The sequence below is a fragment of the Mercenaria mercenaria genome, chromosome 19 (genome assembly GCF_021730395.1).
Source record: "Mercenaria mercenaria strain notata chromosome 19, MADL_Memer_1, whole genome shotgun sequence".
NCBI classification, from domain to species: Eukaryota; Metazoa; Mollusca; class Bivalvia; order Venerida; family Veneridae; genus Mercenaria; species Mercenaria mercenaria.
The window spans coordinates 34,138,969-34,161,409 of NC_069379.1; the positions used below are offsets into that span (position 1 = coordinate 34,138,969).

The 22,441-nt window shown below is 34.9% G+C and overlaps 1 protein-coding gene across 5 annotated transcripts in view; it reads left to right on the plus strand.

Moving 5' to 3' along the window:
- LOC123541687 (uncharacterized) overlaps positions 1-22,441 on the plus strand; it is a 91,059-nt gene that overhangs the window by 9,511 nt on the left and 59,107 nt on the right. Inside the window, exons 4-7 of one of the 5 annotated variants that reach the window (XR_008368696.1) lie at positions 394-596; positions 12,804-13,068; positions 16,109-16,288; positions 16,847-20,332. The exons of 2 other annotated variants lie outside the window; for them this stretch is intronic. Coding sequence is in view for 2 of the 3 variants with exons in the window: in XM_045327206.2 (XP_045183141.2) it covers positions 12,810-13,068; positions 16,109-16,288; positions 16,847-17,085 (678 nt within the window). In the remaining variant the exon portion in view is untranslated. Of the gene's footprint in view, positions 1-393; positions 597-10,883; positions 11,361-12,803; positions 13,069-16,108; positions 16,289-16,846; positions 20,333-22,441 lie in introns of those variants that run through there. 2 more of the 5 variants (XM_045327205.2, XM_045327206.2) reach the window with 2 other exon arrangements.

Consider the following 22,441-nt stretch of genomic DNA (forward strand, 5'->3'; position numbering starts at 1 on the left):
ATCAATTGGATTATAAAACCTTCCCAAGTGCATAAACTTTTAATTTTACATGTACTGTGAAACTATTCAAAACCTTACATTCATAGCTCTAGTTTCAAACTCGCAAAGACAGAATCACTTGCCGCAAGCATGCTAAAGGTTAAACACCAATAATTTAAAAAAGCGTATGTACATGAGTGGCAGGGGAAAGTGGACTTGGAATTTTCACAAAAATGCGTTCATATCAGCGCGAGAAAAATCACCAAAGTACAAATTTGTGAAATGTCAGGGAGAACAGTGCGAATGCATTATGTATTCATTGAACTTCATCGTATGGCATTTTCAGCCTGTCAGTTTCAGTTGTTTAGACGACAATAACGAGTATAATATCAGTTTCAGTACCTATATTTTCAGGTGAAAATGGTCTAAACTTGTACACCTAGTGATGTCTGTCCCGCAATATCTGCAAATGCCTAGCAATCTAAAACATATGCATATATATTTACAACACCAAACTAGTCGAAAACAACGGCTGTGAGAAAAGTGTCTCATAAGCGTTTACATTTGTTTCACAAAATTGAGCGCATATCAATATGTATGGATGAACTTCGCCATAGGTAAGATTTTACATCCGACCGTCTATATTACGATCAACATTTTATTCATTTTACATCGTGTGAATCCTCAGTCACTCAGTTTATTAATATCATTGTATGTTATTATTATTGTATATCTGTTATTGTTATTCAATGTCGTGTCATTTATTATGTCATTTACTTGTCAGGATATACCAAGTTAGGGTTCGAGACCCAATACGAATAACACTCTCAAAGGTTATTACATTTTAATCTACATGATACAAGTGGAACGACAGTACTGAATACTTGACAATGAAACATGCCTATTATATAACATAGTAACAATAACTCAATGTCCTAATAGCGTTGCTGATGCAGCATTGTTGTGTCCCTTAGTATGTATATATAATCCTGTTACACAACATCATTCATATTCTAAGTCTTACAATAATTATTGCTGTTGTATATGTCGTTATTCTTATTCTTGTGGTAAAAGTCATTTCTTTATTGTTATTCTATATTTCGTTATTGTTATTGTATCTTTGTTATTGTTATTGTCCGTAAGTATTGACCTGGCACTCATTAATCTTCGCTAATATTTTCGGACGTTTTCGTTAATTTACGCAATATTTTGTAGTCTGAAAATCTCTATATTACTTAAGTAACCGATTACACTGTGGGGCAGTTGTAAGGTGTCTGACTTCCACTCATGTTACCACGGGTTCGAAATCACATTAAATCATTTTTTTATGTAATGTAATGTTATCGATGCCTGTTTTATTGTTACATTATTTTATGCATCATATTTTTATGAATTTTAATTGTTTCTCTTGTAGTATTTGTTTTCTGGAAACGCTGGTGACAAGTACTTTGTTTTTTTGTATAAGATACTTCTAAAACCATTTTTATTCGACGTTTTCTACAACGATTAAATATGATTCAGTAAATGGACCATAAAAATCACGATACGTTTGATCCGATAAGAGGTTAGTTTACATATAAAATTTGTAAAAAAGATACGGTCAGACGTTGGACACGAACCCACAACCCTGAGGTTGCAGGTGTAACGTTGTAAACTGACCCCCATAGAATAATGACCCCCGGTCATTTTTATATAGAATAATTAACACTTTTCTTATAAAATACTGACACCCCTTATAAAATAATGACCCCGCGATTTTATCTATAAAATATTGACTCCACCCACCTAACCTATTACTAACATACTCTATATCAAATCAAGTCACTGTCGTGATTCTATTGCTTATATTTGTTGTTGTTTCTGTGGTGCTGTTGCGGCATCTATAGCTGACACAACAGCAGTATAACTTAGAGGCCCCGCTAAGAAATAAACGTACATCTGTTGAAAAATTAAATTTAAAAGGGTTTTTATTTGAATTATCATTAATACTTAAAAAGAATTTGTGTAAATGAATATACCTGATATTTGTAGTCTTGCGCCAGGTGTAGGCTGCAATTTTTTCTGCTCTGCAAAATTGGATTATTTTGCAACAACCAGTGATTCTAGAGATTGGATTTTTGACTCAGTTTTTAATAAACTGGTGACCAACAAACTGCAGAATTTATTTTGTGGAATTATCATTGGATTTACGAAAAACAATCGTAATTTGACAAATATTTGAGTAACGTTTCAATAATTTCAGTCAGTTTTGGAGAACAACATCTCACTAGAAATTATGGCTAATCCGTGTACAGGTAGACAATACAGTAGAGACCAATTACTGGATTATAGAGATGTGCCTAGGAGGTATACAATACCGAATAAAGAAACACTAGCTATGTTGAAAAAGTATAATCTTTTGAAATACAGAGGTAAACGAGCTGGTCGCCCGAGGATAAAATCTAAAGCTGATATTCAATTGACAACTAGATCATACATTTATATCAAATGCACACAGAAAGAAACAACAGGAACGTTCAAATTTGATCCAAATTAAACCAGATCATTCATTTTTATTGAATGCCCAATGAAAGAAACTACTGAAACTTTCAACTGTGAACATAAGGTATGTGCGAGGAAAGTCTGCTGACCTTCTCCAGCACATATTAGAGGAGGGTATAGACCTCTGTGTGATCACTGAAACTTGGCTACAGCAGGATGGTGATGACTTTGTCAGGGGGGAATTGTCTCAGGATGGTTACTGCTCTGATGATGTCCCGAGACCCGACCGTAAATGTGGAGGACTTGCCCTGTTATACAGAAACAATCTCAAAGTGTCAAGATGCCCAGCAGAAAGCTTTCAGTCCTTTGAATGTGCTGAATGGAAAGTACGTAGTCAATCATTCATCCCCTACATCTTTGGTATATATAGACCGCCATATTCGGAGAGACACCCAGTAACTCAGGCTATGTTTATGACAGAATTCACTGAGTTTCTTGAACAAATAACGACAAGATCCGAGTCTCTGATGCTGTTAGGTGACTTTAACGTCCACATAGATAATAAGTCAGACTGCTACACAAAACAATTTCAGCAGTGTTTGAGATCTTTTGGACTGGTTCAACATGTCAATGCTCCTACTCATTCTGGTGGTCATATTCTTGACCTGATGATCACAAAGCTAGAAGACAAACGTGTGAATGTCTCAGACCCTTTGCAAGACTATTACATCTCTGACCACTGCTTTGTTAGTTGTAACATTGAACAGTGTCGCCCTCCCTTGATCAGGAAAGAAATCAAATCTCGCAAATGGAAATCTGTATCCAGTGACATATTACAATCAGAATTCGATCAATTAAATAACATTGTAGTGAACTCGTCCAATGTCAATGATCTTGTGTTTGAGTTCACTAGAATCACGTCCGACATTGTTCAGAAACATGCCCCTCTAAAGGAAAGAACTATTCTCTGTAGATCAACAGTTCCTTGGTACTCTGGATACCTAAAACAGCTGAAACAATACAAACGATCAATAGAAAAAATCTTTATGAATGACAAATCTGACCTTTCAAAGAAAGTGTATAGTGGTGTAAGAAATTTATATAGTGCTGAGCTTTCTAGGATGAGTACTACCAGAACAAGATTGGAGAAGCAGAAGGAAGCATCAAAAAGCTATATGCTGTAACATCCGATTTACTGGGAAGGTCGAAGGACAATCCGCTCCCCTTACACACAAGTGCAGTATCTTTGGCAAATGATTTTCTACGATACTTTGCTGATAAAATAATAAAGTTGAGAAATGATCTTGACAACATATCAACTGAAACACCCAATGGTAATTTTTCCTACTCAAATCCACCTTTGATTATGAATACATTTACTGCGTTCAAACCACTTTCCGAAAACGATATTTTAAAACTTGTATATGCATCAAAATCTACAACTTGTGAACTTGATGTGATACCAACTAAGAAATTAAAGGAGCATTTTTCACAACTTGCTCCCGTTGTGACAGAAATTGTAAATCGATCACTGCCATCTGGTGTGTTCCCTGAGGAATGGAAAAGTGCTGTGATAAAACCTTTGTTGAAGAAGAAAGGTCTTCCACTTGAACTGCAAAACTTGCAAAACTATCGCCCAGTGTCAAATTTAACATTCCTCTCCAAAATTTTTGAAAAAGCTGCACTAAATCAAAGTGCCTGTAGAAAATATCATGGGGTTGAAACAGCAATGGTCAAAATGTATAATGATCTTTTGGAAACCATAGATGCAAATCAAATAACAATCGTGGTCATGATCGACTTGAGTGCAGCGCTCGATACCATCGATATACCGATACTGATTCAAATCCTTCAAGATGACTTTGGTATACATAGCACTCCCTTGAAATGGATAGAATCTTATCTCACGAACAGAACAATGAAAGTTTTAGTCGAACAGTCAGCATCGGACACGGAGCCACTGAGGTTTGGTGTCCCGCAGGGTTCTTGTGCCGGACCAGTGATCTTTACCCTGTATATATCGGCTCTCAACCGAGTGGTGCAGAAATATCCAGCTGATCTCTATGGATACGCGGACGACCAAAAGATTGCGTTAAAAATTCAAGCGGGAAATTCTCAAAATGAGACAACTGTTCTTCAATAACTCGACAGTTGTCTCAATGAAATCATAAAATGGATGACAACCTTCAAACTGAAAATGAATCAGTCTAAAATTGAAATTATTATGCATGGAACAAGACAACACTTAGCGAAATTGAACATCACAAATGTAAACGTTGGTGGGTGTGACGTAAAATGCGTCGATCATGTCAGAGACCTAGGTGTAATTATGACCAATACACTCAACTTTGACCATCACATTCAGAAAGAGTGTCAGATAGCTCATGTGCAGTTACGAAACCTTAGGGCTATACGGAAACATCTCACACAAAAGTCAACTGAAGCATTAGTGCATGGATTGGTTCATTCTCACATTGACTTCTGCAACAGTTTATTTACAGAAATTCCAGCCTACCAAATCAATAAACTACAGCGAGTCCAAAATCATGCCGCTAGAGTAGTCAAGAATGCTTCCTATGAAAAACCAAGTGCCGAACTTCTGAAAGAATTACACTGGCTTCCAGTTAAGGCTAGAGTCGTGTTCAAAGTTTTAGTAATAGTCTTCCGTGTCATCAATGGTACAGCTCCAATATATCTGAGGGAAATGTTTGTACCTACTCGACAACGATACAGACTTCGCTCACAAAGTGACACTAACTTTAACATCCCTAGACGGCGAACAAAATTAGCAGACAGATCTATGGCAATCGTTGGTCCCAAATGGTGGAACGATCTGCCTAGCTATCTGAAAAACATTCAGTCTGAAGCCAGCTTTAGGTCAAAACTGAAAACACATATATTTAGGCAGTTTCATGAACAATGAGTGTAGTCTTGTTAAAATACAGAATATCAGAAGTGGTGTAAAATAGTATTTATACATGTCCAGATCTTTAAATCTAAGTTCTAGAATCCTGTTCATTTTTGTATGTATATATGTTAAATGTGTGTTATGTAATTGTAAAGCGCAATAGAATATTTTATATTTTTTGCGCTATATAAATGCCATGTATTTGTATTTGTATTTGTATTTACCTGGCAGCTTCTATTGAGATTGGTTTGAAAGGTTATTTATGTCTTCCATGGTAAGAAATAGTCATGTTCGATAACTCATGATTGAATGTTTATCGATATGAATACTTTTCTTATATATTGTTGTTTAAGCTTGTACTATGTATCTTCCTCATGCATATACCAATGCATAATTACCTCCCAGGACTTTTATAAAAATGGATTTATCTCAGTAAATATTTATAGAACTCATTCGAAATTTCATTATTGTTATAAGTTGGACTGAGACTATCGGTGTAGATAATATCGACTGATTTTATGTCAAATTACCCCCATTTGTTTCAAATTGAAATGGATGTATCTCAGAAACCAATGAAGATACTGATTTGAAATGTCATAAATGCCAACAGATGGACTCGGGCAATTAGGGTAGATAACTTTTGACTGAATTTATGACAAATTACCTCCCATTATTTTATGTAAATGAATATATCTCAGCAGCATCTAATAAGATTGTCTTCCAGGGTAAGAAATAGTCATGCTAGTACAAAAATGCAGCATCTGAGTCTAGGACCCTCAAACTTGATATGGAGCTTGGCCCTGACTAGTATGTGACCCATAGATCAAAAGGGACACTTTCAAGATTTTTTTTATCCTGATGATATTTAATGTGTATGCCCATCTATGTCAAAACAGGATCTTATCATTTAATAGCAATGATACTCAGATGAGCGATATAGAGCCATCATGGCCCTCTTGTTTGCTGTAATAATTATACAAAGAAAAACACATTTTAATGCTAAAAAGAAATTTTAAAATTCTCGAAATATCGCAGGTTGGTTTAAACAGTATTTATTAGATATATCATGTACATAAATATATACAGTAACATTTACAATCAAAATGATGTAAAGGATCTGAAAACAAGTTTTCAGCGAAAACTTATATTAATTCATTTCCTCGACAGTAAAACATGTTGTAAGGATAGAGTGTAAAAGAGTATGGTGTTTGTCTATTTATTTGTTAGTTTAAAATCTAAATCGCAGGTTGTTCAGCAGCTTAAAGCTTACCTGATAATTACAGAGGACAGTGTCATTAATAGGCATCCACAAAGTCCCAGACAAGACCCTGCAAGCGACGTTACCCGATGGTTCATAATAACTTGTATAGATTGTTATTAAAATTACAACATTTATAAATCCCTCAAGGGCACTGCTTCATTGGCTTCCGACCAGGACCCGTATCCATAATCATACCCAAGTAAAAAATATCCTACGTAAGGCTTTATTTACAAATAATTCTTATTATTTTCCTATTTCTAACTTATTCTTTCTTATCTATTCACTTAGAATAAACTACTAAGTATAAAAATTGAGTTATTGAAAACATAGAGATTATTGGTAGAATCTTAGCTTATACCAAATTTTATTTAAAGTAAGGAATGATTATGGACATGGTCCATCGACAAGCACGTGTTTATGGTTTGAAGAGGCTTTGATAAAAAAAACCAAACTTGTTATGTGTGGGTTTTGAACCCATGACCTGTGGGTCCGAAGTCCGCCTCCCGTCCTCTCAGACTCGACCATGAAGCTGTACCGGATGGTCATTTTAGACCTTATTCTGTATCAAAAGATCAAGTTCCTTGTTAATCTGAACGCTTTTACTCGGACAATGATGGACCGCTACAAACAATAACAACATTATACGAACATTTCATTAATATTGACGGTCCACGAACTCAATGGATTATTTTGAGGAGTACAAATATTTGATGTGTTGACAGATCAAGAAAATCCCAAATAATAACAGGGGTCAATATTTAAAGAAAACAGATAATATTTTGTTGTTCTATAGGATAGCAATTCTTCATTTTCCCTTTGGAGTCATGATATTATAAGGACCGGGTGTCATAATATGATAACCGGGGGTCATAATATTATGACCCCCAGTCATCATATTATAACCAGGGATTAAAGTGGCTTGCCAGTCTTCGCTGACTTCGGGCGACGCCATAATTGTCGAAAAGTAAAGATACTCGTATTGCCATGATACTCGCTATGCATATACAATGAGACCTTCTGCTAATTTTGTATGTTTCAGATTTTTCGTATTCCATTTCATTGCCTAGCAACGGACTTTTTGTGCAACTGGTAAACATTTAAGAATTATTTTGCACCAATTGCTTATTCTTTTTGTGTTAAATGATTTCTAAAACCACTTTTCGAATGCTCGTGAAAAGGGGAACAGAATGAAAATTATAAGTTTGTTATTGATAGTTCCATTATTTTCACTGTGTGGGGCGTTTAAACGTAATAACACGCGCAACTTTGGGGATGCAAAAGCATCACCTTAAAACTTTGGAGAGAGATTTGGTCTACGGAAAATGATTCAAACCACTAGTCACTTACAGTGATTTTGCTTAAATATTTGGTTGGTGTTGCCGAGTGGTTAAAGTCGTTGACTCCTAATTAAGCGGCCCGGGTTGGATTCCAGGGCGGAGTAGCTGGAAATTGTGAAACCCATGTTTCCCACTCAACTAGAGGAATACTGGTAAGCAAACCAGCGTTGCTGGATTGAAACCCAGGCATCCTTACCGCTTGAAAACTAGCCAATTCTGGCTATCTAAAAGAAGGCGTTAAACTGAATAGGAATAATATGAATATGAACAAATCTATGAAATAGAAAACAAGGGTCTTACCGTAATTTTTTTTACAAACAGCAATTACATTAAGATTTTATAACGTTGAAACTTGTGTTACGTCGGATGATGTTTAGGCTACTTCAGTGATGCACGCGATGCAAATATTTGCTTCTACCGCATTTTGTGAAATATTTCATGGAAATACCCTCTTTTTTATTTCATAAACTGAATTTTCCTAGCAGAAAGACTGCGTAAGTCGTTAATAAATTGAATCGTTTGCCGTCGACCAAATCGTTCACTGAAGCTCGTATGGTGCTACTCTAAGGTCAAAAGAATCGCGCATTTTCAATTTCACCCCCATCATAGTGATATTTTATGAAATTTCCGATTGACAACACTGACTTGTATCATTCTGTTTCCCTTGTCAAGAGCATCTGATGTTGTTTTTGAAATTAATCTAGCGAAATAAATAAGCCTTTTTTACTCCGGATACTTGAATGTTTCATTAATTGTACGAAACAGCTATTTGCTAAACAAAAAAAAAAAAGGAATATAAAAGATCTGAATCGTACAAAATGAAGGAGATGTGTCCTTGTATATGAATACCAAATATCAGGGCAATACGATATCTTTACTTTTCGACCATTATTACGTCGACCGACGTCAAAGACTGGCAGTCCACCTTAATTCACTCTATTCTTTGAATTGCGGTGGCATAACAACGCATCTTAAAAACCAGCTTTCCCGGCTGAGGCCGAATTACGCATCCTCTTTTAAATACTTACCACTTTTGTGAGCCTCGGTGGCGCAATGTTAGCGCGGTTGCTTCTTAAAACGGATAGGTCTCAGCAAAGGGATATTGTTTCGCCGTATCAAACCTTTGCCAATAGAAACAGATGACCTAATGGAAGGGGATTACATAAAGGAATCCTTTTTGCAACTTGGAATCCCTGCAACTTTTAAGGTACGTGGTAGAACATACTTAGAACATAAATCAAGAAACTCCTGCTTTTAAGGTGCATGACCATTTTGTTTAAAATATGTTTTATATCTAAATGTTACCTATAAAAGTTTCATGCTTTAAGTATTTCAACAGGCTAAAGTTTTATTTTTCCAAGAATTTTCCCAGATTCGGTCAGATACAAATGTAGTACCTTTGACAGCCTCGCAACTTTGTGACATCGCATTATATATATAAGAAAAGAAGTAAGAAAGGGCGATGACTCCCGAACAGGTGGAGTAAATCCTGCACAACTAGACATCGGTAGTAGTAATCCCTGAAGTTTTGAATCAACTCCGTTAAATAATGAATGAGGAGTTGCGGTCAGTTTACAACGTTACACCGGCTAAACGCTTCGTACGCACAGCTACCTGTACACGTGACATTACGTTATCATGGAATTATATACAGTATAGTTATATCGCTATACATGTTCACACACCGAAAACTAATCTACGGAAAATAAACCGAATATTCATGAGTGTCAGGTCAATACTTACGGATAATATTCAGTGTCGTGACTTCAATATCAGGTTTTGTTTTCCCAATTTATGAACAAAAGAGGGTTTCGCAGGTTAACTTTAATACAACATTTTGTGCCCCCATAGATTTGCTCTTGTCAGTCCGTCCGTCTGTGAGTGCGTGCGTTCGTCCGTCCGTCCGAAGTTCGTGACGCGCCTATCTCAAATAGTATTTGATACAAATTGATAAATTGATGAAACCTTGCATGAGTCTTTATCATGATATGAACTTTCGCACCTCCTATTTTTCGTCTGGCTCGGCCCCCTATATTTAGAGTTATGGCCCCCGAAATAGTCAAAAAATGCACATTTTCAACTTGTGACACGCCTAGCTCAAAAAGTATTTGATATAGATTCATGAAACCTTGCATGAGTCTAAATGAACTTGCGCACCTTCTATTTTTTAGTGGGTCCGCCCCCTATTTTTAGAGTTATGGCCTCCGAAATAGTAAAAAGATGCACATTTTCACCTTGTGCCACGCCTAGCTCAAAAACTATTTGATATAGATTCATGAAACCTTGCATGAGTCTAAATGAACTTGCGCACCTTCTATTTTTCAGTGGGTCCGCCCCCTATTTTTAGAGTTATGGCCCCTAAAAAATAAAAAATGCACATTTTCACCTTGTGACGTGCCTAGCTCAAAAAGTATTTCATATAGATCCATGAAACCTTGTAAACCATATATTTAAAGTTATGGCGCCTGAAATAGTGAAAAAAATGCATATTTTCACCTAATTATGTGCCTAGCTCAAAAAGTATTTAATGTAAATTCATGAAACCTTGCTTGAGTCTTTATCATGATGTGACCTTGCACTCTTGGCATTCTTCTTGAGAACCTTTGCGCTTATTACAGAGTTATGGCCCTTGAACTAACTAAAATAGTGGATTTTTCGTTTGTATTGCTCATAGCGCAAGAAGTATATGGCCTAGAATAATGAATCCTTTTCATACAATGTTTGTTTAGGCAATACCCCATTAAGACTGTAAATATTTGAATTATTGCCCCTTATGTGTCACAAATGTATCAGTTGGGGGCACACCCTGTGTCCTACAGACACATTCTAGTTTTATTTTATCTTCTCTGTTTTGGACTGACTATTGATAACTCGGGTAAAATTTTAAACCGTCAAGGAAAATCGATTCAAGCATTGATTTATTTTACAAAACAAGTATACATATATGTCATAAAAATAAATGCAATAAAATAAATCTACCTCGTTTTGGGTTACAATACGAAACTTGCCCTTGCAACTCGTGTATATTTATAAAGCGAAAGTGTAACAATGAGACCTTGTTAATATATAATATAAATATAGATCTGCTTATTATTTTTACTTCAGTAGATTAAGCATTAACTATATTATCACAATCAAACAACACAGGAGAGCTTTTTTTTTATCTTCCTCATATATTTCCAACGATATTTAATGAAAACAAATACAATTGTTTATACTGAGGTCAGTGCTTTCGATTCCGGTTTAAATAATGCTTTTGCGAGTCATATGAAGTTAAACTGGATGTAAAATATGCAGACAAATATAGCATAACTCGGTGTTGAATGGAAGTTATGTCTCTGGATGAGTATAGACATTGTATGGATATCTATGAATTAAATGTTTGAACAGCAATGTAAGTATATATCGTTTGAAATTATAAGATACATATAAGCCAGTCAAAACAGTAATTTTGTTCGTGTTTATTCAAAATAATTCGAAGTGATTTTGTCGGGTTAACGTCATACGGACACGAATATAGGTCATATGACGACTTTCGAGGAAGATTCCAGTTTTCCGTCCTGGCATTATTTCTTCACGAGCGGACAGCCAGAACCACCGACCTACCGTAAGCCAGCTGGATAGCTTCCTCACTAAGAATTTAACATGTGTACATGTTACGTTACACCAGACAATAACGGCTGATGAAAAATATGAGCCATGACATGAGAAAACCAACATAGTGGCTTTGCGACCATCATGGATCCAGACCGGCCTGCGCACCCGCGCTGTCTGGTCAGGCTACATGCTGTTCGCTTTCAAAGCCTATGGCAATTAGAGAAACTGTTAGCGAGCAGCATGGACCCTGACCAGACTGCGCGGATGCGCAGCTGGTCTGGATCCATGCTGGTCACAAAGCCACTATGTTGGTTTTCTCATGGCACGGCTCATATAGCCAAAAGCGGTACTCTGCTTGCTCAGTTGTAACCTACCATTAGTTTACAATCATAAGGTCATATAATAATATGGCGACTTTTCGATTTTTAATGGAGGAGAAAGATTCTGGATGGGTTTATGTCTTTTAATAGAAAAAAAACCTCCAGGGCCAACTTGCTGAATTTAACTAGTGCAATTTCATTTCTTTAAAAAAAAAAAAAAAAAAAAAAAAAAAAAAACCGCATTGAAGACAAGAATTGTATGTTGTGAAGACGTAGTTGCTATGGACCTGTCGTTGAAAGTAGTGATACGGTATAAATAGGATTGCAATATAAGATTAGTCATTAAAATATGTAATTTTGCTCAGGTAATGAAGTTTTCATCAAATAATTATCAAGAATATACCCGAAATGAAAGTGTAACACAGATAATACGGGCATTTTACATATCATCCACTGAAGACAGAAGTTGTTAGGTATCAAGTATTCATTTAAAACCCTTATCCTGTTGAATTTCTATAATGAACTTTACCATCTTTCAATTTTGACAGTACCATTAATTGTTAAAAGGGGTGCTTACCAAAAAGATACTGACTGAATGGCGAACAGTGATCTTGATTAGACTGCACGGATGTGCAGGTTGATGATGATATACACTGGTCGCAAAGATAAAATCAGTCGCGGCCAGCATGATAAGGGCTTACTAATTCAAAAATGTTTTACAGTTGGATATTATGGGTTAATGTAATATATTTTGTGTTTATATACATTTCTATTTCTCTCAGATTAAATTTTACGTATAACCAGAGAGCACTTGTCATTCAATATTAAAGAGAATGAATAACTAAAAGTAAAATACGCATATATATTATAGCTTTGTTTAAACAACAAAGTCAAGCACTAAAACTTCATTTTTTTTTCAGAGGAAAATGAATTCCTACATAGCAAGAAATATTTTCAATGAACTGCAAGACAGCATTCGGAGATTTTGTAGATGTCCTCAAAAACATTATTGCGCTAGATTCTGTGCCGCATCTGGAACAGCCGTTGTTATACCGATTGCCTTTTGGCTGCAATTTTCAGCTTTAATGAGAGATCAGTGGGCGTACAAAGACGGGCCACAGATATGTTTTTTCTACAACGGCACACTTAATTGTACTTTCCGCACATTTGGGTGTGTCTTTCAAGGTAGGCCTATGTAAAACTAACATAATAAATAAATAATCTAATTTCATGAGGTTTTTACGAAAACAGCTATTTTGTGGAGACATTAATTCGTGGATCTCAACTTTTGATGGAAGAGTTAATCAATGATAATTTGATAATTATACCCCCACCAAACATGTTTGGAGGGGAGTATATAGGAGTCAGTTTTGTCGCGTCCCGTCCCGTCGCGTCCCGTCGCGTCCCGAAATCTATTATCTCAGTTACTATTAAATGGATTTGATTCAAACTTAAAATAGATGTTCCACCTTATCACCCACATCATGTGACACAAGATGCATAACTCTGACACCAAGTTTTCATGAATTATGTCCCCTTTTACTTAGAATTTAAGGTTAATTTTGTTGTATTTTCACTATATCTCAGTTATTACTAAATGGATTTGATTCAAACTTAAAATAGTTGTTCCACCTCATCACCCACATCATCTGACATAAGGCGCTTAACTCTGACGTCATTTTTTTATGAATTATGTCCCCTTTTTACTTTAAATTTAAGGTTGATTTTGATGTATTTTCACTATATCTCAGTTATTACAAAATCGATTTGATTCAAACTTAAAATAGATGTTCCACCTCATCACCCACATCATGTGACACAAGGTGCATAACTCTGACACCAATTTTTCATGAATTATGCCCCTTTTTACTTAGAATTTAAGGTTAATTTTGATGTATATTCACTTATCTCAGTTACTACTAAATGGATTTGATTTAAACTTAAAATAGATGTTCCACCTCATCACCCACATCATGTTTCACAAGGTTCATAACTCTGACACCAATTTTTCTTGAATGATGTCCCCTTTTACTTAGAATTTAAGGTTAATTTTGATGTATTTTCACTATATCTCATTCTGATTGGCTTAGAGCCAAAGGGAAGTAACCTTTTTTAACTTTTGTACTGTGTTTCTTCCCTTAAATTCCAGGAATTAGTCTATTTTTAGAAATCTTATTTTCAGATTTTCAATATTTTTGGTATTTTTCTAACTTTTTTATTATCAGTCCTATGTAAAGTAAATACATTTTTCTGTGGTAACATGGGTCGGCAAGACACTTTTTTTGTATTCACTTTTAGTGTATCTCTTATATTAGAGATTTTTTATATTTACCTCATCCCTCATCCAGGGCACATAATTATACTAGTATTACTTATATGTGGAAGCCCAGGATGAAGTACTCCAAAGACGAGTAAACTTCTTTTTAAGTATTAAGCTTTTTTGACAATTTTATATAATTCTAAGTATTTTTAAGATTACCTATGATTGCCATTCTTCTGTGACAAGACCGTATGGTGGGGGTATGGGTCACTCCTGTGACAGTTCTAGTTGTATTTGTTCGGGTGGGGGAGGGGCGGGGATGGGGACTAATTTTCGTGGAATTCATGGTCACGTAAGTCCACGAAAATGGGTCCCTGATGAATATTAATGATCTACAATAATCTTAAAATACATTTTGCCCAGTCTTGATTAGCAAGATAACATATTAACATATTACAAGAATCGTCATGTATATCTAGTGTCAAAATCACATGTCAGACGATTAGCAATTGTCAGTTTCTATTGGCATTATTATAATTTTGATATTTTCTCCTTTAGATTCTGATGAGTTATATTAGATCCAAAGAATAACGGGCATAATGCAAACAGTTGAAACAATTTCGATGCTGCTCATTGCAGACCTTGAGCGATCTTCTGCCGGAAGTGATTATCAATTAAAGCGCGCGGCAAAAATATTGCATGTCCGCACACATTTAGTGTATGTATATCATACTTACTTAAGGTTAAGGTTACCATGGTTACAAAATATATACATTAAAGATACTTTCATTCAAATTGCTTGAATCCAATATATACCGGATTATGCAATTTAAACAGGCGCTCCAGGTCTGCAGTGAGTTACGGTAAAAAAAGTGTAAAATAAAAGTATATGTTTGCGTGGCAAAATATATATATGTAATTCAAAGCACATTAAATTATGTACAAAGTCATCCCTCGTTTTTTAAACAATAAATGATTTGCAATACTGTCAATGAAGTATATTACAAAAATGAAAATACATAAGGTAGATAACAAAAGACATTGCATGAAATTAAATTTCATAGTTCCTGTTTTTGTAAATAACTTATGCACTTACAGATTATCATATTTATTTTACCCATTATCATGTTTGACACGAATTATTCTGCATTTGCGACCAGTATCGATCATGATTAGCCTGCTCATCCGTGCAGTCTGATCATGATCTGCACTGGTCGCCATTTAGTCAGTATCTTTTTGGTAGGCTCCCCTTTTAACAGTTAATGGTACTTTCCAAATTGAAAGATGGACAAGTTCATTATAGGTAAATATTGGCAGCGTAAGGGTTAAGAAACAATAAACTCTACATCATACTGTGTTCTAAATATTTGTCCAGTAATTTAAAGTCTACAAGCTTAGAAGCAAAACAATACAGGCTAAAGATGTTCACCTTGTGGTATGCCAATATTGAAATTAAAATAGTTTATTTGTTGTCAGTTTGTGTGAGATGATTGAATGTCAAGTGTACAACATTGAAAACTGTTTATCTTTCCTATTAAGCCTCAACTATACCCCGAGTATTAAACTACGTATGAATATCTCAAATGTCAAAGCAATATCAGCTATTTTCTCATGGAATTTTTTCATATCTTCACTTCGAAACATTATTTATTTAATATATTATTCTATTTACTGTCAAATTATTTCAAGATATTGCATTTGAAAAAATATACTGTTATGTATTGTGAAATTTAGATATTTTTTACATTTACTGTTATGGACCTAATATTAACATGTGTTTTGGGCTTAAAACATGAAATGCCCTATTTCTGTCCTCAGAAAAGAAAAAGCCCTACGTCACGATTTTAATGGAATAGATATACTTACTATTTTTATATAGTTTGTCCCTATCACTCTGTTGGTTTCTTTATTTTAATTTATTAATGATCTATTAACAAACAAGTTTAATGATTAATTTTGCTACAGACTACTGGGATAAAGAAAGCAGATGTTTATGTGCCCTTGAGATAACTTCTGTTGTACTGATGGGTTTGCTAATGCTTGTTGGGTTTTGCGTCTGCTGTAGAACTTGCTGTCGCAGTATAACTGTCGAGTCTTGTAAAGTTTGCTATGTGTGTATCCTATCTCTGATGAGTCTTATACCAGGTATGTAAAATATACTTTTGTTTCATGATATATGTAATTCGCTGATATACACTTGTGCAAAGAGTAACAAGGAACTACGGTACCATTTGAATTACACAGTCCTATTTGGATTTAAGACAATAAAAATACCTGGGATAAAAACCTTTAAGGTATATTGTTTGCATGACAAGATGTCTTATACAAACGTTAGTGCAAAGAATACTTTAATGCTATTGTCAATTTCAAAATTGGATTTCAAAGCTTCGACGAACTCCCAGCAGTGAATGGCGCCCCTAGCGAGTCTTAATTGTAAGGGGAGGCCACTACTTAGGAGATTGAAATATTTTATATACTTACTGGTTCATTTTTTTTATATTTCCGTTAAGACATTCAGTAATTTACGTTCAATTACGTATTCCCTTGATGCTATTTCGGCTTCAAATGAACAAACGGCCGGAGAAAGCCGTAATCTGACAAAAAATGCCGAATATCATTACGAATTTACTCATTTAAAGACATCCAATGCGCATCATTCATTAACAAAGTTATTTTTCCTCTTCTTTTTTTTTTCATTTTCAGGCATTTTGAACTTGTGCTGTTGTTTTGTAACAGTCAAATTCGTCTCCGAACACAAAGAAAAACAGTTAACGTTCGGGTTTTCTTTTTATGCGTACACAGTAATTGGAAGTGCCACATTAGTAATTTCGCTTGCGTCTGTATGTGGATACATATGTGGAAAGACGTGTGAGCTAAGGGAAGATTATGAGACTCAGATAGGCAGTGACGAATGCGAAGCCTCTCTTCTGAGTACTAATTAGGTGTAGGAATACACTCTGTCAGTGTTATCTCATAGTACTAAATGACAGTATGTGTTCTGATATGTACACTCAGTACGTGTTCTGATATGTACACTCAGTCCGTGTTCTGATATGTACACTCAGTACTTGTTCTGATGTACGCTCAGTACGTGTTCTGATATGTACACTCAGTCCGTGTTCTGATATGTATGCTCAGTACGTGTTCTGATATGTACACTCAGTACGTGTTCTGATATGTACACTCAGTACGTTGTACGTTCTGATATGTACACTCAGTACGGTGTACTTGTGGGAAATATCCAGTTAATAGTAGTAATTGATATTCTGAATGGTAAAATCGTCTCTTTGTTTTAAGGATAACATGGTGTAATAGCCATATTTCATATCTTGTAACAGGATGGTAATATTTAAATGAAATTTGGTCACTTTAAAGACATTCAAATTTAAAAACTTTTCACCGAGAGATTTTTCAACTTTTATCATTTTTTGGGGAGATAATCGGTATTGAAGTTACCATTGATGCCTATGGGAAATATATAATTTCTTTGATATTGAGAATCTGAACTTGAGATTCGAGAAAATTTTGCGGTAGAAAGCTGCATTATATGATTCTGATACAAATATCAAAAAAGAAATCTAAAATTCCCCGTAGTGAAAAGGAGAAAATCATTTTTTCTAGTTTGTAGGGGAGATAACTCATGAAAAACCAAAATTATCAGGGGAGATAATCTAAAGGTAATTTTTGAGATCTTCTGTCACTATATAACTTGTCAATATGCACCTTATTTCTATCATTTGACATTTTTAAAGCTTACATTATCAAGTTGTATGTACGCTTTTGGTGAAATTGAGGCCTATTACACCATGTTATCCTTAAATAGGGACATATCATGAGTAACGCAGTTGCTGATGTATGAACAATCGGGCCACTTAAGCTATGAAATATATATAGAAAGTATACTGTTTTATTTAGTTATTTAGTTAAATAACACTCCAGGGCCCGTTTTCATAAAGCTCCTAAGGAGAAAACTTAGGAAAATCCTTAACTTTGTAAAATTTCCAAAACAACATAACACAAAAGAAAAGTATAAACTTTATAAGATTTATTGATAATCTTCATTACTATGCCAGCCTCTATGAGACAATATTGTTAGACATTCCAAATATCTCAACGATTGTCCACAAAATGCTTTGGAACTTTTCCCTAAGTTAGTTCCATTAGGAGCTTTATGAATACGGGCCCAGATCAGTTTAAAAGATATTTGTTTTTCTTTACGTATCTGATATATTTCACGTGCAAGTGTGAGTCATATTGGAAATTCCTTCTTTCCACTTAAAATTTCCTGGTCATTTTTTTCATTTTGAACGTATAAAACTATATACATAGATTAAAAGGAAATTATTTAATTGGGTCTACAATGTAAGTAATAGTTATTGTTTGAGGAATAGGTCTGCATTGTGTTTATAGACCTGTGAGGGATTTGTGAACCGAGCGAGCGTAGCGAGCGAGGTTTTCAAATCTCCTCACAGGTCTATAAACACAATGCAGACCTATTCCGAGAATGATAACTGACTTACCTACATGCTTCTTTGTTTAACATAGTCCAAATTGGTTTCGGACTTGAAGAACGTTTGTAACGTGTATGTATGATAAAAAATAGTTTGAAGAAAGAACAAGACAATATGTATCACAATTTATTTGATACTATTGATATAACATAATGCCCAACGTGCTACGAACCTGTAAAATATTTGTCAGCAATTAGGACATGACATTTTGTATTGCATGAAAAATCCGTGCACATTTGGGAAATAGTCTCTCTCTCTGAGATCATCAATGTGTGTCTAGTCAAACAGTCAGAACTTGACGCGAATGGTATTTTATGTTGTTGTTTGGTTTTTTTTTTCACAATTATTTTTGTTTTTAAAGTTTATTAGCTCTTTAATTTGACACTTAAATATACATTGCCGTATAAAAAAAGTATTGATATAGATTTATCATTACATTATCACAAGAAATATGTACCATAATATACCATGATTTAGCACACGCCAAAGAGACACAACGAAATGTGCTAAAAACTGTGCGGACAGCATCGAGAAGATATAAAAAGCTTCAGTTTTCTTGACAATGAAAGTAATAAGTACAACTAATTAAAATGTTTGTAGTTAGAGGCCTCCGTTTTGACTGACATGGCAACGACTTGAATAAACATTATATAGTTTTATGTCGTTTTATTTCTCCACGCCTGATTCACGTGTAGAAGTTTTCATATACTTGTGGATGTCAATACAAGTATAGAATCAATGAAACCTTGTACAGTGCAAAATATCTAATAATATTTAAAGGCATAAAAATGTCAAATGTTATGTTCGCTACGCTCGCTCGGTTCACAAATCCCTCACAGGTCCATAAACACAATGCAGACCTATTCCTCGAACAATAACTATTACTTAAATGTTATATAGTAACAGATTTTTGTGGTAGTGCACATTTATACTGTGTTTAACAATATATTTGTATTAACAACCATGTGATCTGAAATTGGCCTTTAGCAACGCTTGGTGAATCAGATCCTTGCCATAATCTACAGGCAAATTGATACATATACGAACATAATGAAAGTATTCGGTGTATTCAAGCGATTTGTCAAATTATATGACTGTACTAAAATACTGTCAAATGATTTCATTGTTTTCATTTTAGCAGGCTGTGTCACAACACCATAACAAATGTAATTTAGTATTACTATATTATGTACTAATAAACTTTGATAGCGTGGCAGTTGACCTCAATACAATCGGCACTGTTTATTTTCCAAAACAGATAAATCCAATATAGATCTGTGACGGATTATTTTTGAACACTCATGGACTTACTGGACTCAGCCGCCACATTATCAAAGCTTATTAGTATATGCTTTTTTGTTCGTATTAAAATGCAAAATATATAATATCGAATTACAGAGATTTAAACTTTGTACCACAAGATAGAGTGTGTACTATCTTAAACCCAATGCATTATATGTTGACATAATTATGCAATATGTGTTTATGTATAAAACATTTTTGCTTATTTTTTAACTGACTTACTGCTTTGTATTTAATTTAGTACCTTTTGATAAAATTTTATTTTTGTATATTGTTTTTTATTCCTTTTTGTTAGAATTAGATTATTTTCATGTTGTTTTTGTTATAGAGCAAAACATCTAATACATAGAAATAAATACTTGATATTGTTATAATATTTTGTTTATTTCTTATTGTCTAATATTTCTATGTTGGGTTTAACGTCGCACTGACACAATTGTAAGTCATATGGCGACTTTCTGGCTTTGATGGTGGAGGAAGACCCAAGTTGCCGCTCCGTGCATTATTTCATTACGAGCAGGTACCTGTGGGTAGAACCACTGACCTTCCGGAAGCCAGCTGGATGGCTTCCTCACATGTAGAATTCAATGCCCCGAGTGAGGCTCGAACCGTCATCGGTAAGAAGTAAGTGATTTTCAGCGACATTCACCACTCGGCCACGGAGGCTCCATTATTGTCAAATATACATGTTACTCTGTGAGTATATGAAGAAACTTGAAACTTGTACACCTTTGGATGAATAACTATAAAAGTAGAATGAAATTGACGGTTTTGATAAAAATCTTATCGTAACGATGTACATGAGAAAAAATGAAAGATCAAGTGCATATAGTTTTGCCCAAGCTTAACACCCAGTCTTTACAAGAAAAAATTAAATGAAAATTATATCAACACATGCATAAGGCAGTGCATCCCTAATGACAATCGTCAATTTCCGCACGATTGCATATCAACTGTATGTAATTTCGTCATCCTCCGGCCAAACCGGAAACAACCGGAGAATGCCGAACTCACATACGGAAAATCCTAAAATGAACGGAAATTACCGATTGTCATTACGGATCTATTATAAAACCTTTACCCTGCTATTTTTCTAAATGACTGGTCTATCATTAAATTTAGGCAATACCATTTATCATTCGAATGGGATGTTCACTGAAAATTTACTTACTGAATAGCGAACAGTGCAGACCATGATCAGCCTGCATGGTCGCAAAGGAAGAATCACTTGCCGTTGGCAGGCTAAAGGTTAATGGCATCGGCCTTTATAAAAAAAGAACACAACACCAGCAAGAATAGATACGCCCAAACAACACAACCACTCAACACGAAATTCTACAGCAGCGTATTTATGAATGTGTAAATGGTTTACCTTTAAGGACGTATGCTAGAATTTGGTGCGAAAATTTTCCCAATAACAGAATTTCTTCAAACTTTGGATATTGAAGGACAATCATCTAAGAAACAAAAAAATGCAAAAAAAAAAATCATAGGTCACCGGTATCGAAAAAGAGTTATCTGCCCTTGAAAACGGCATTTCCCCCAAAAATGATGTTTTCAGGGGCAGATAACTCTTTTTCGAATCCGGTGACCTATGATTTTTTTTTTGCATTTTTTTGTTTCTTAGATGATTGTCCTTCAATATCCAAAGTTTAAAGAAATTCTGTTATTGGGAAAATTTTCGCCCATCTCATATACAGGGAATTCTAGCGTACGCAAAAAATAAGTATCTGAAGTAAACTTGGAGTACTTACTTAGATATAGACCAGTAATAGCAATGCCATTTTATACAGACCATATCAGTACTAGAGGAAGATTTTGCCACTAAAGTAAGAATGGAAAGCCCTACCAAACACAACTAGTATCACTAAACAAACAGAAGAGTAGCAAATGAAGAATCAATGAATACACTGTAAAAACTGAACGACATTATCGAATCAGAGAATACAGCAGTTAATTATGAAGACAAAGAGCTTGCAGATAGGCGACAACTTAAACAGGCCGATGTTGCAAAGGGGTGTTGGGAAGGAAAATGGGGTTACATAGTAGGAATAGTCTGACAGAAGGGATAGAAGGAGATCGGTAAAGATGAAATTTAAAAGAAAAAGCTCTTGGTCGTTGTTTAAAGGATTTATACAATATTTGATCAAAACACCCACCTGAGCATGACCTGTCACACATAAAGAGAGTGAAAGGCAACTTTTTGAACTCCATAGGATCTACCCATATATCAACTGGATTATAAAACCTTGCCAATGGCATAAACTTGTATTTTTCATGTAATGTGAAACTATTCCAAGTCCAAACCTTAGGTTCATAGCTCTAATGCCTAGCAATCTAAAACATATGCATATATTTACAACACCAGACTAGTCGTAAACAACGTTTGTGAGAATAGTGTCTCATAAGCATTTAGATTTTTTTTTCACAAAATTGAGCGCATATTAATATGCATGGGTGAACTTTACCGTAGGTAAGTTTTTAA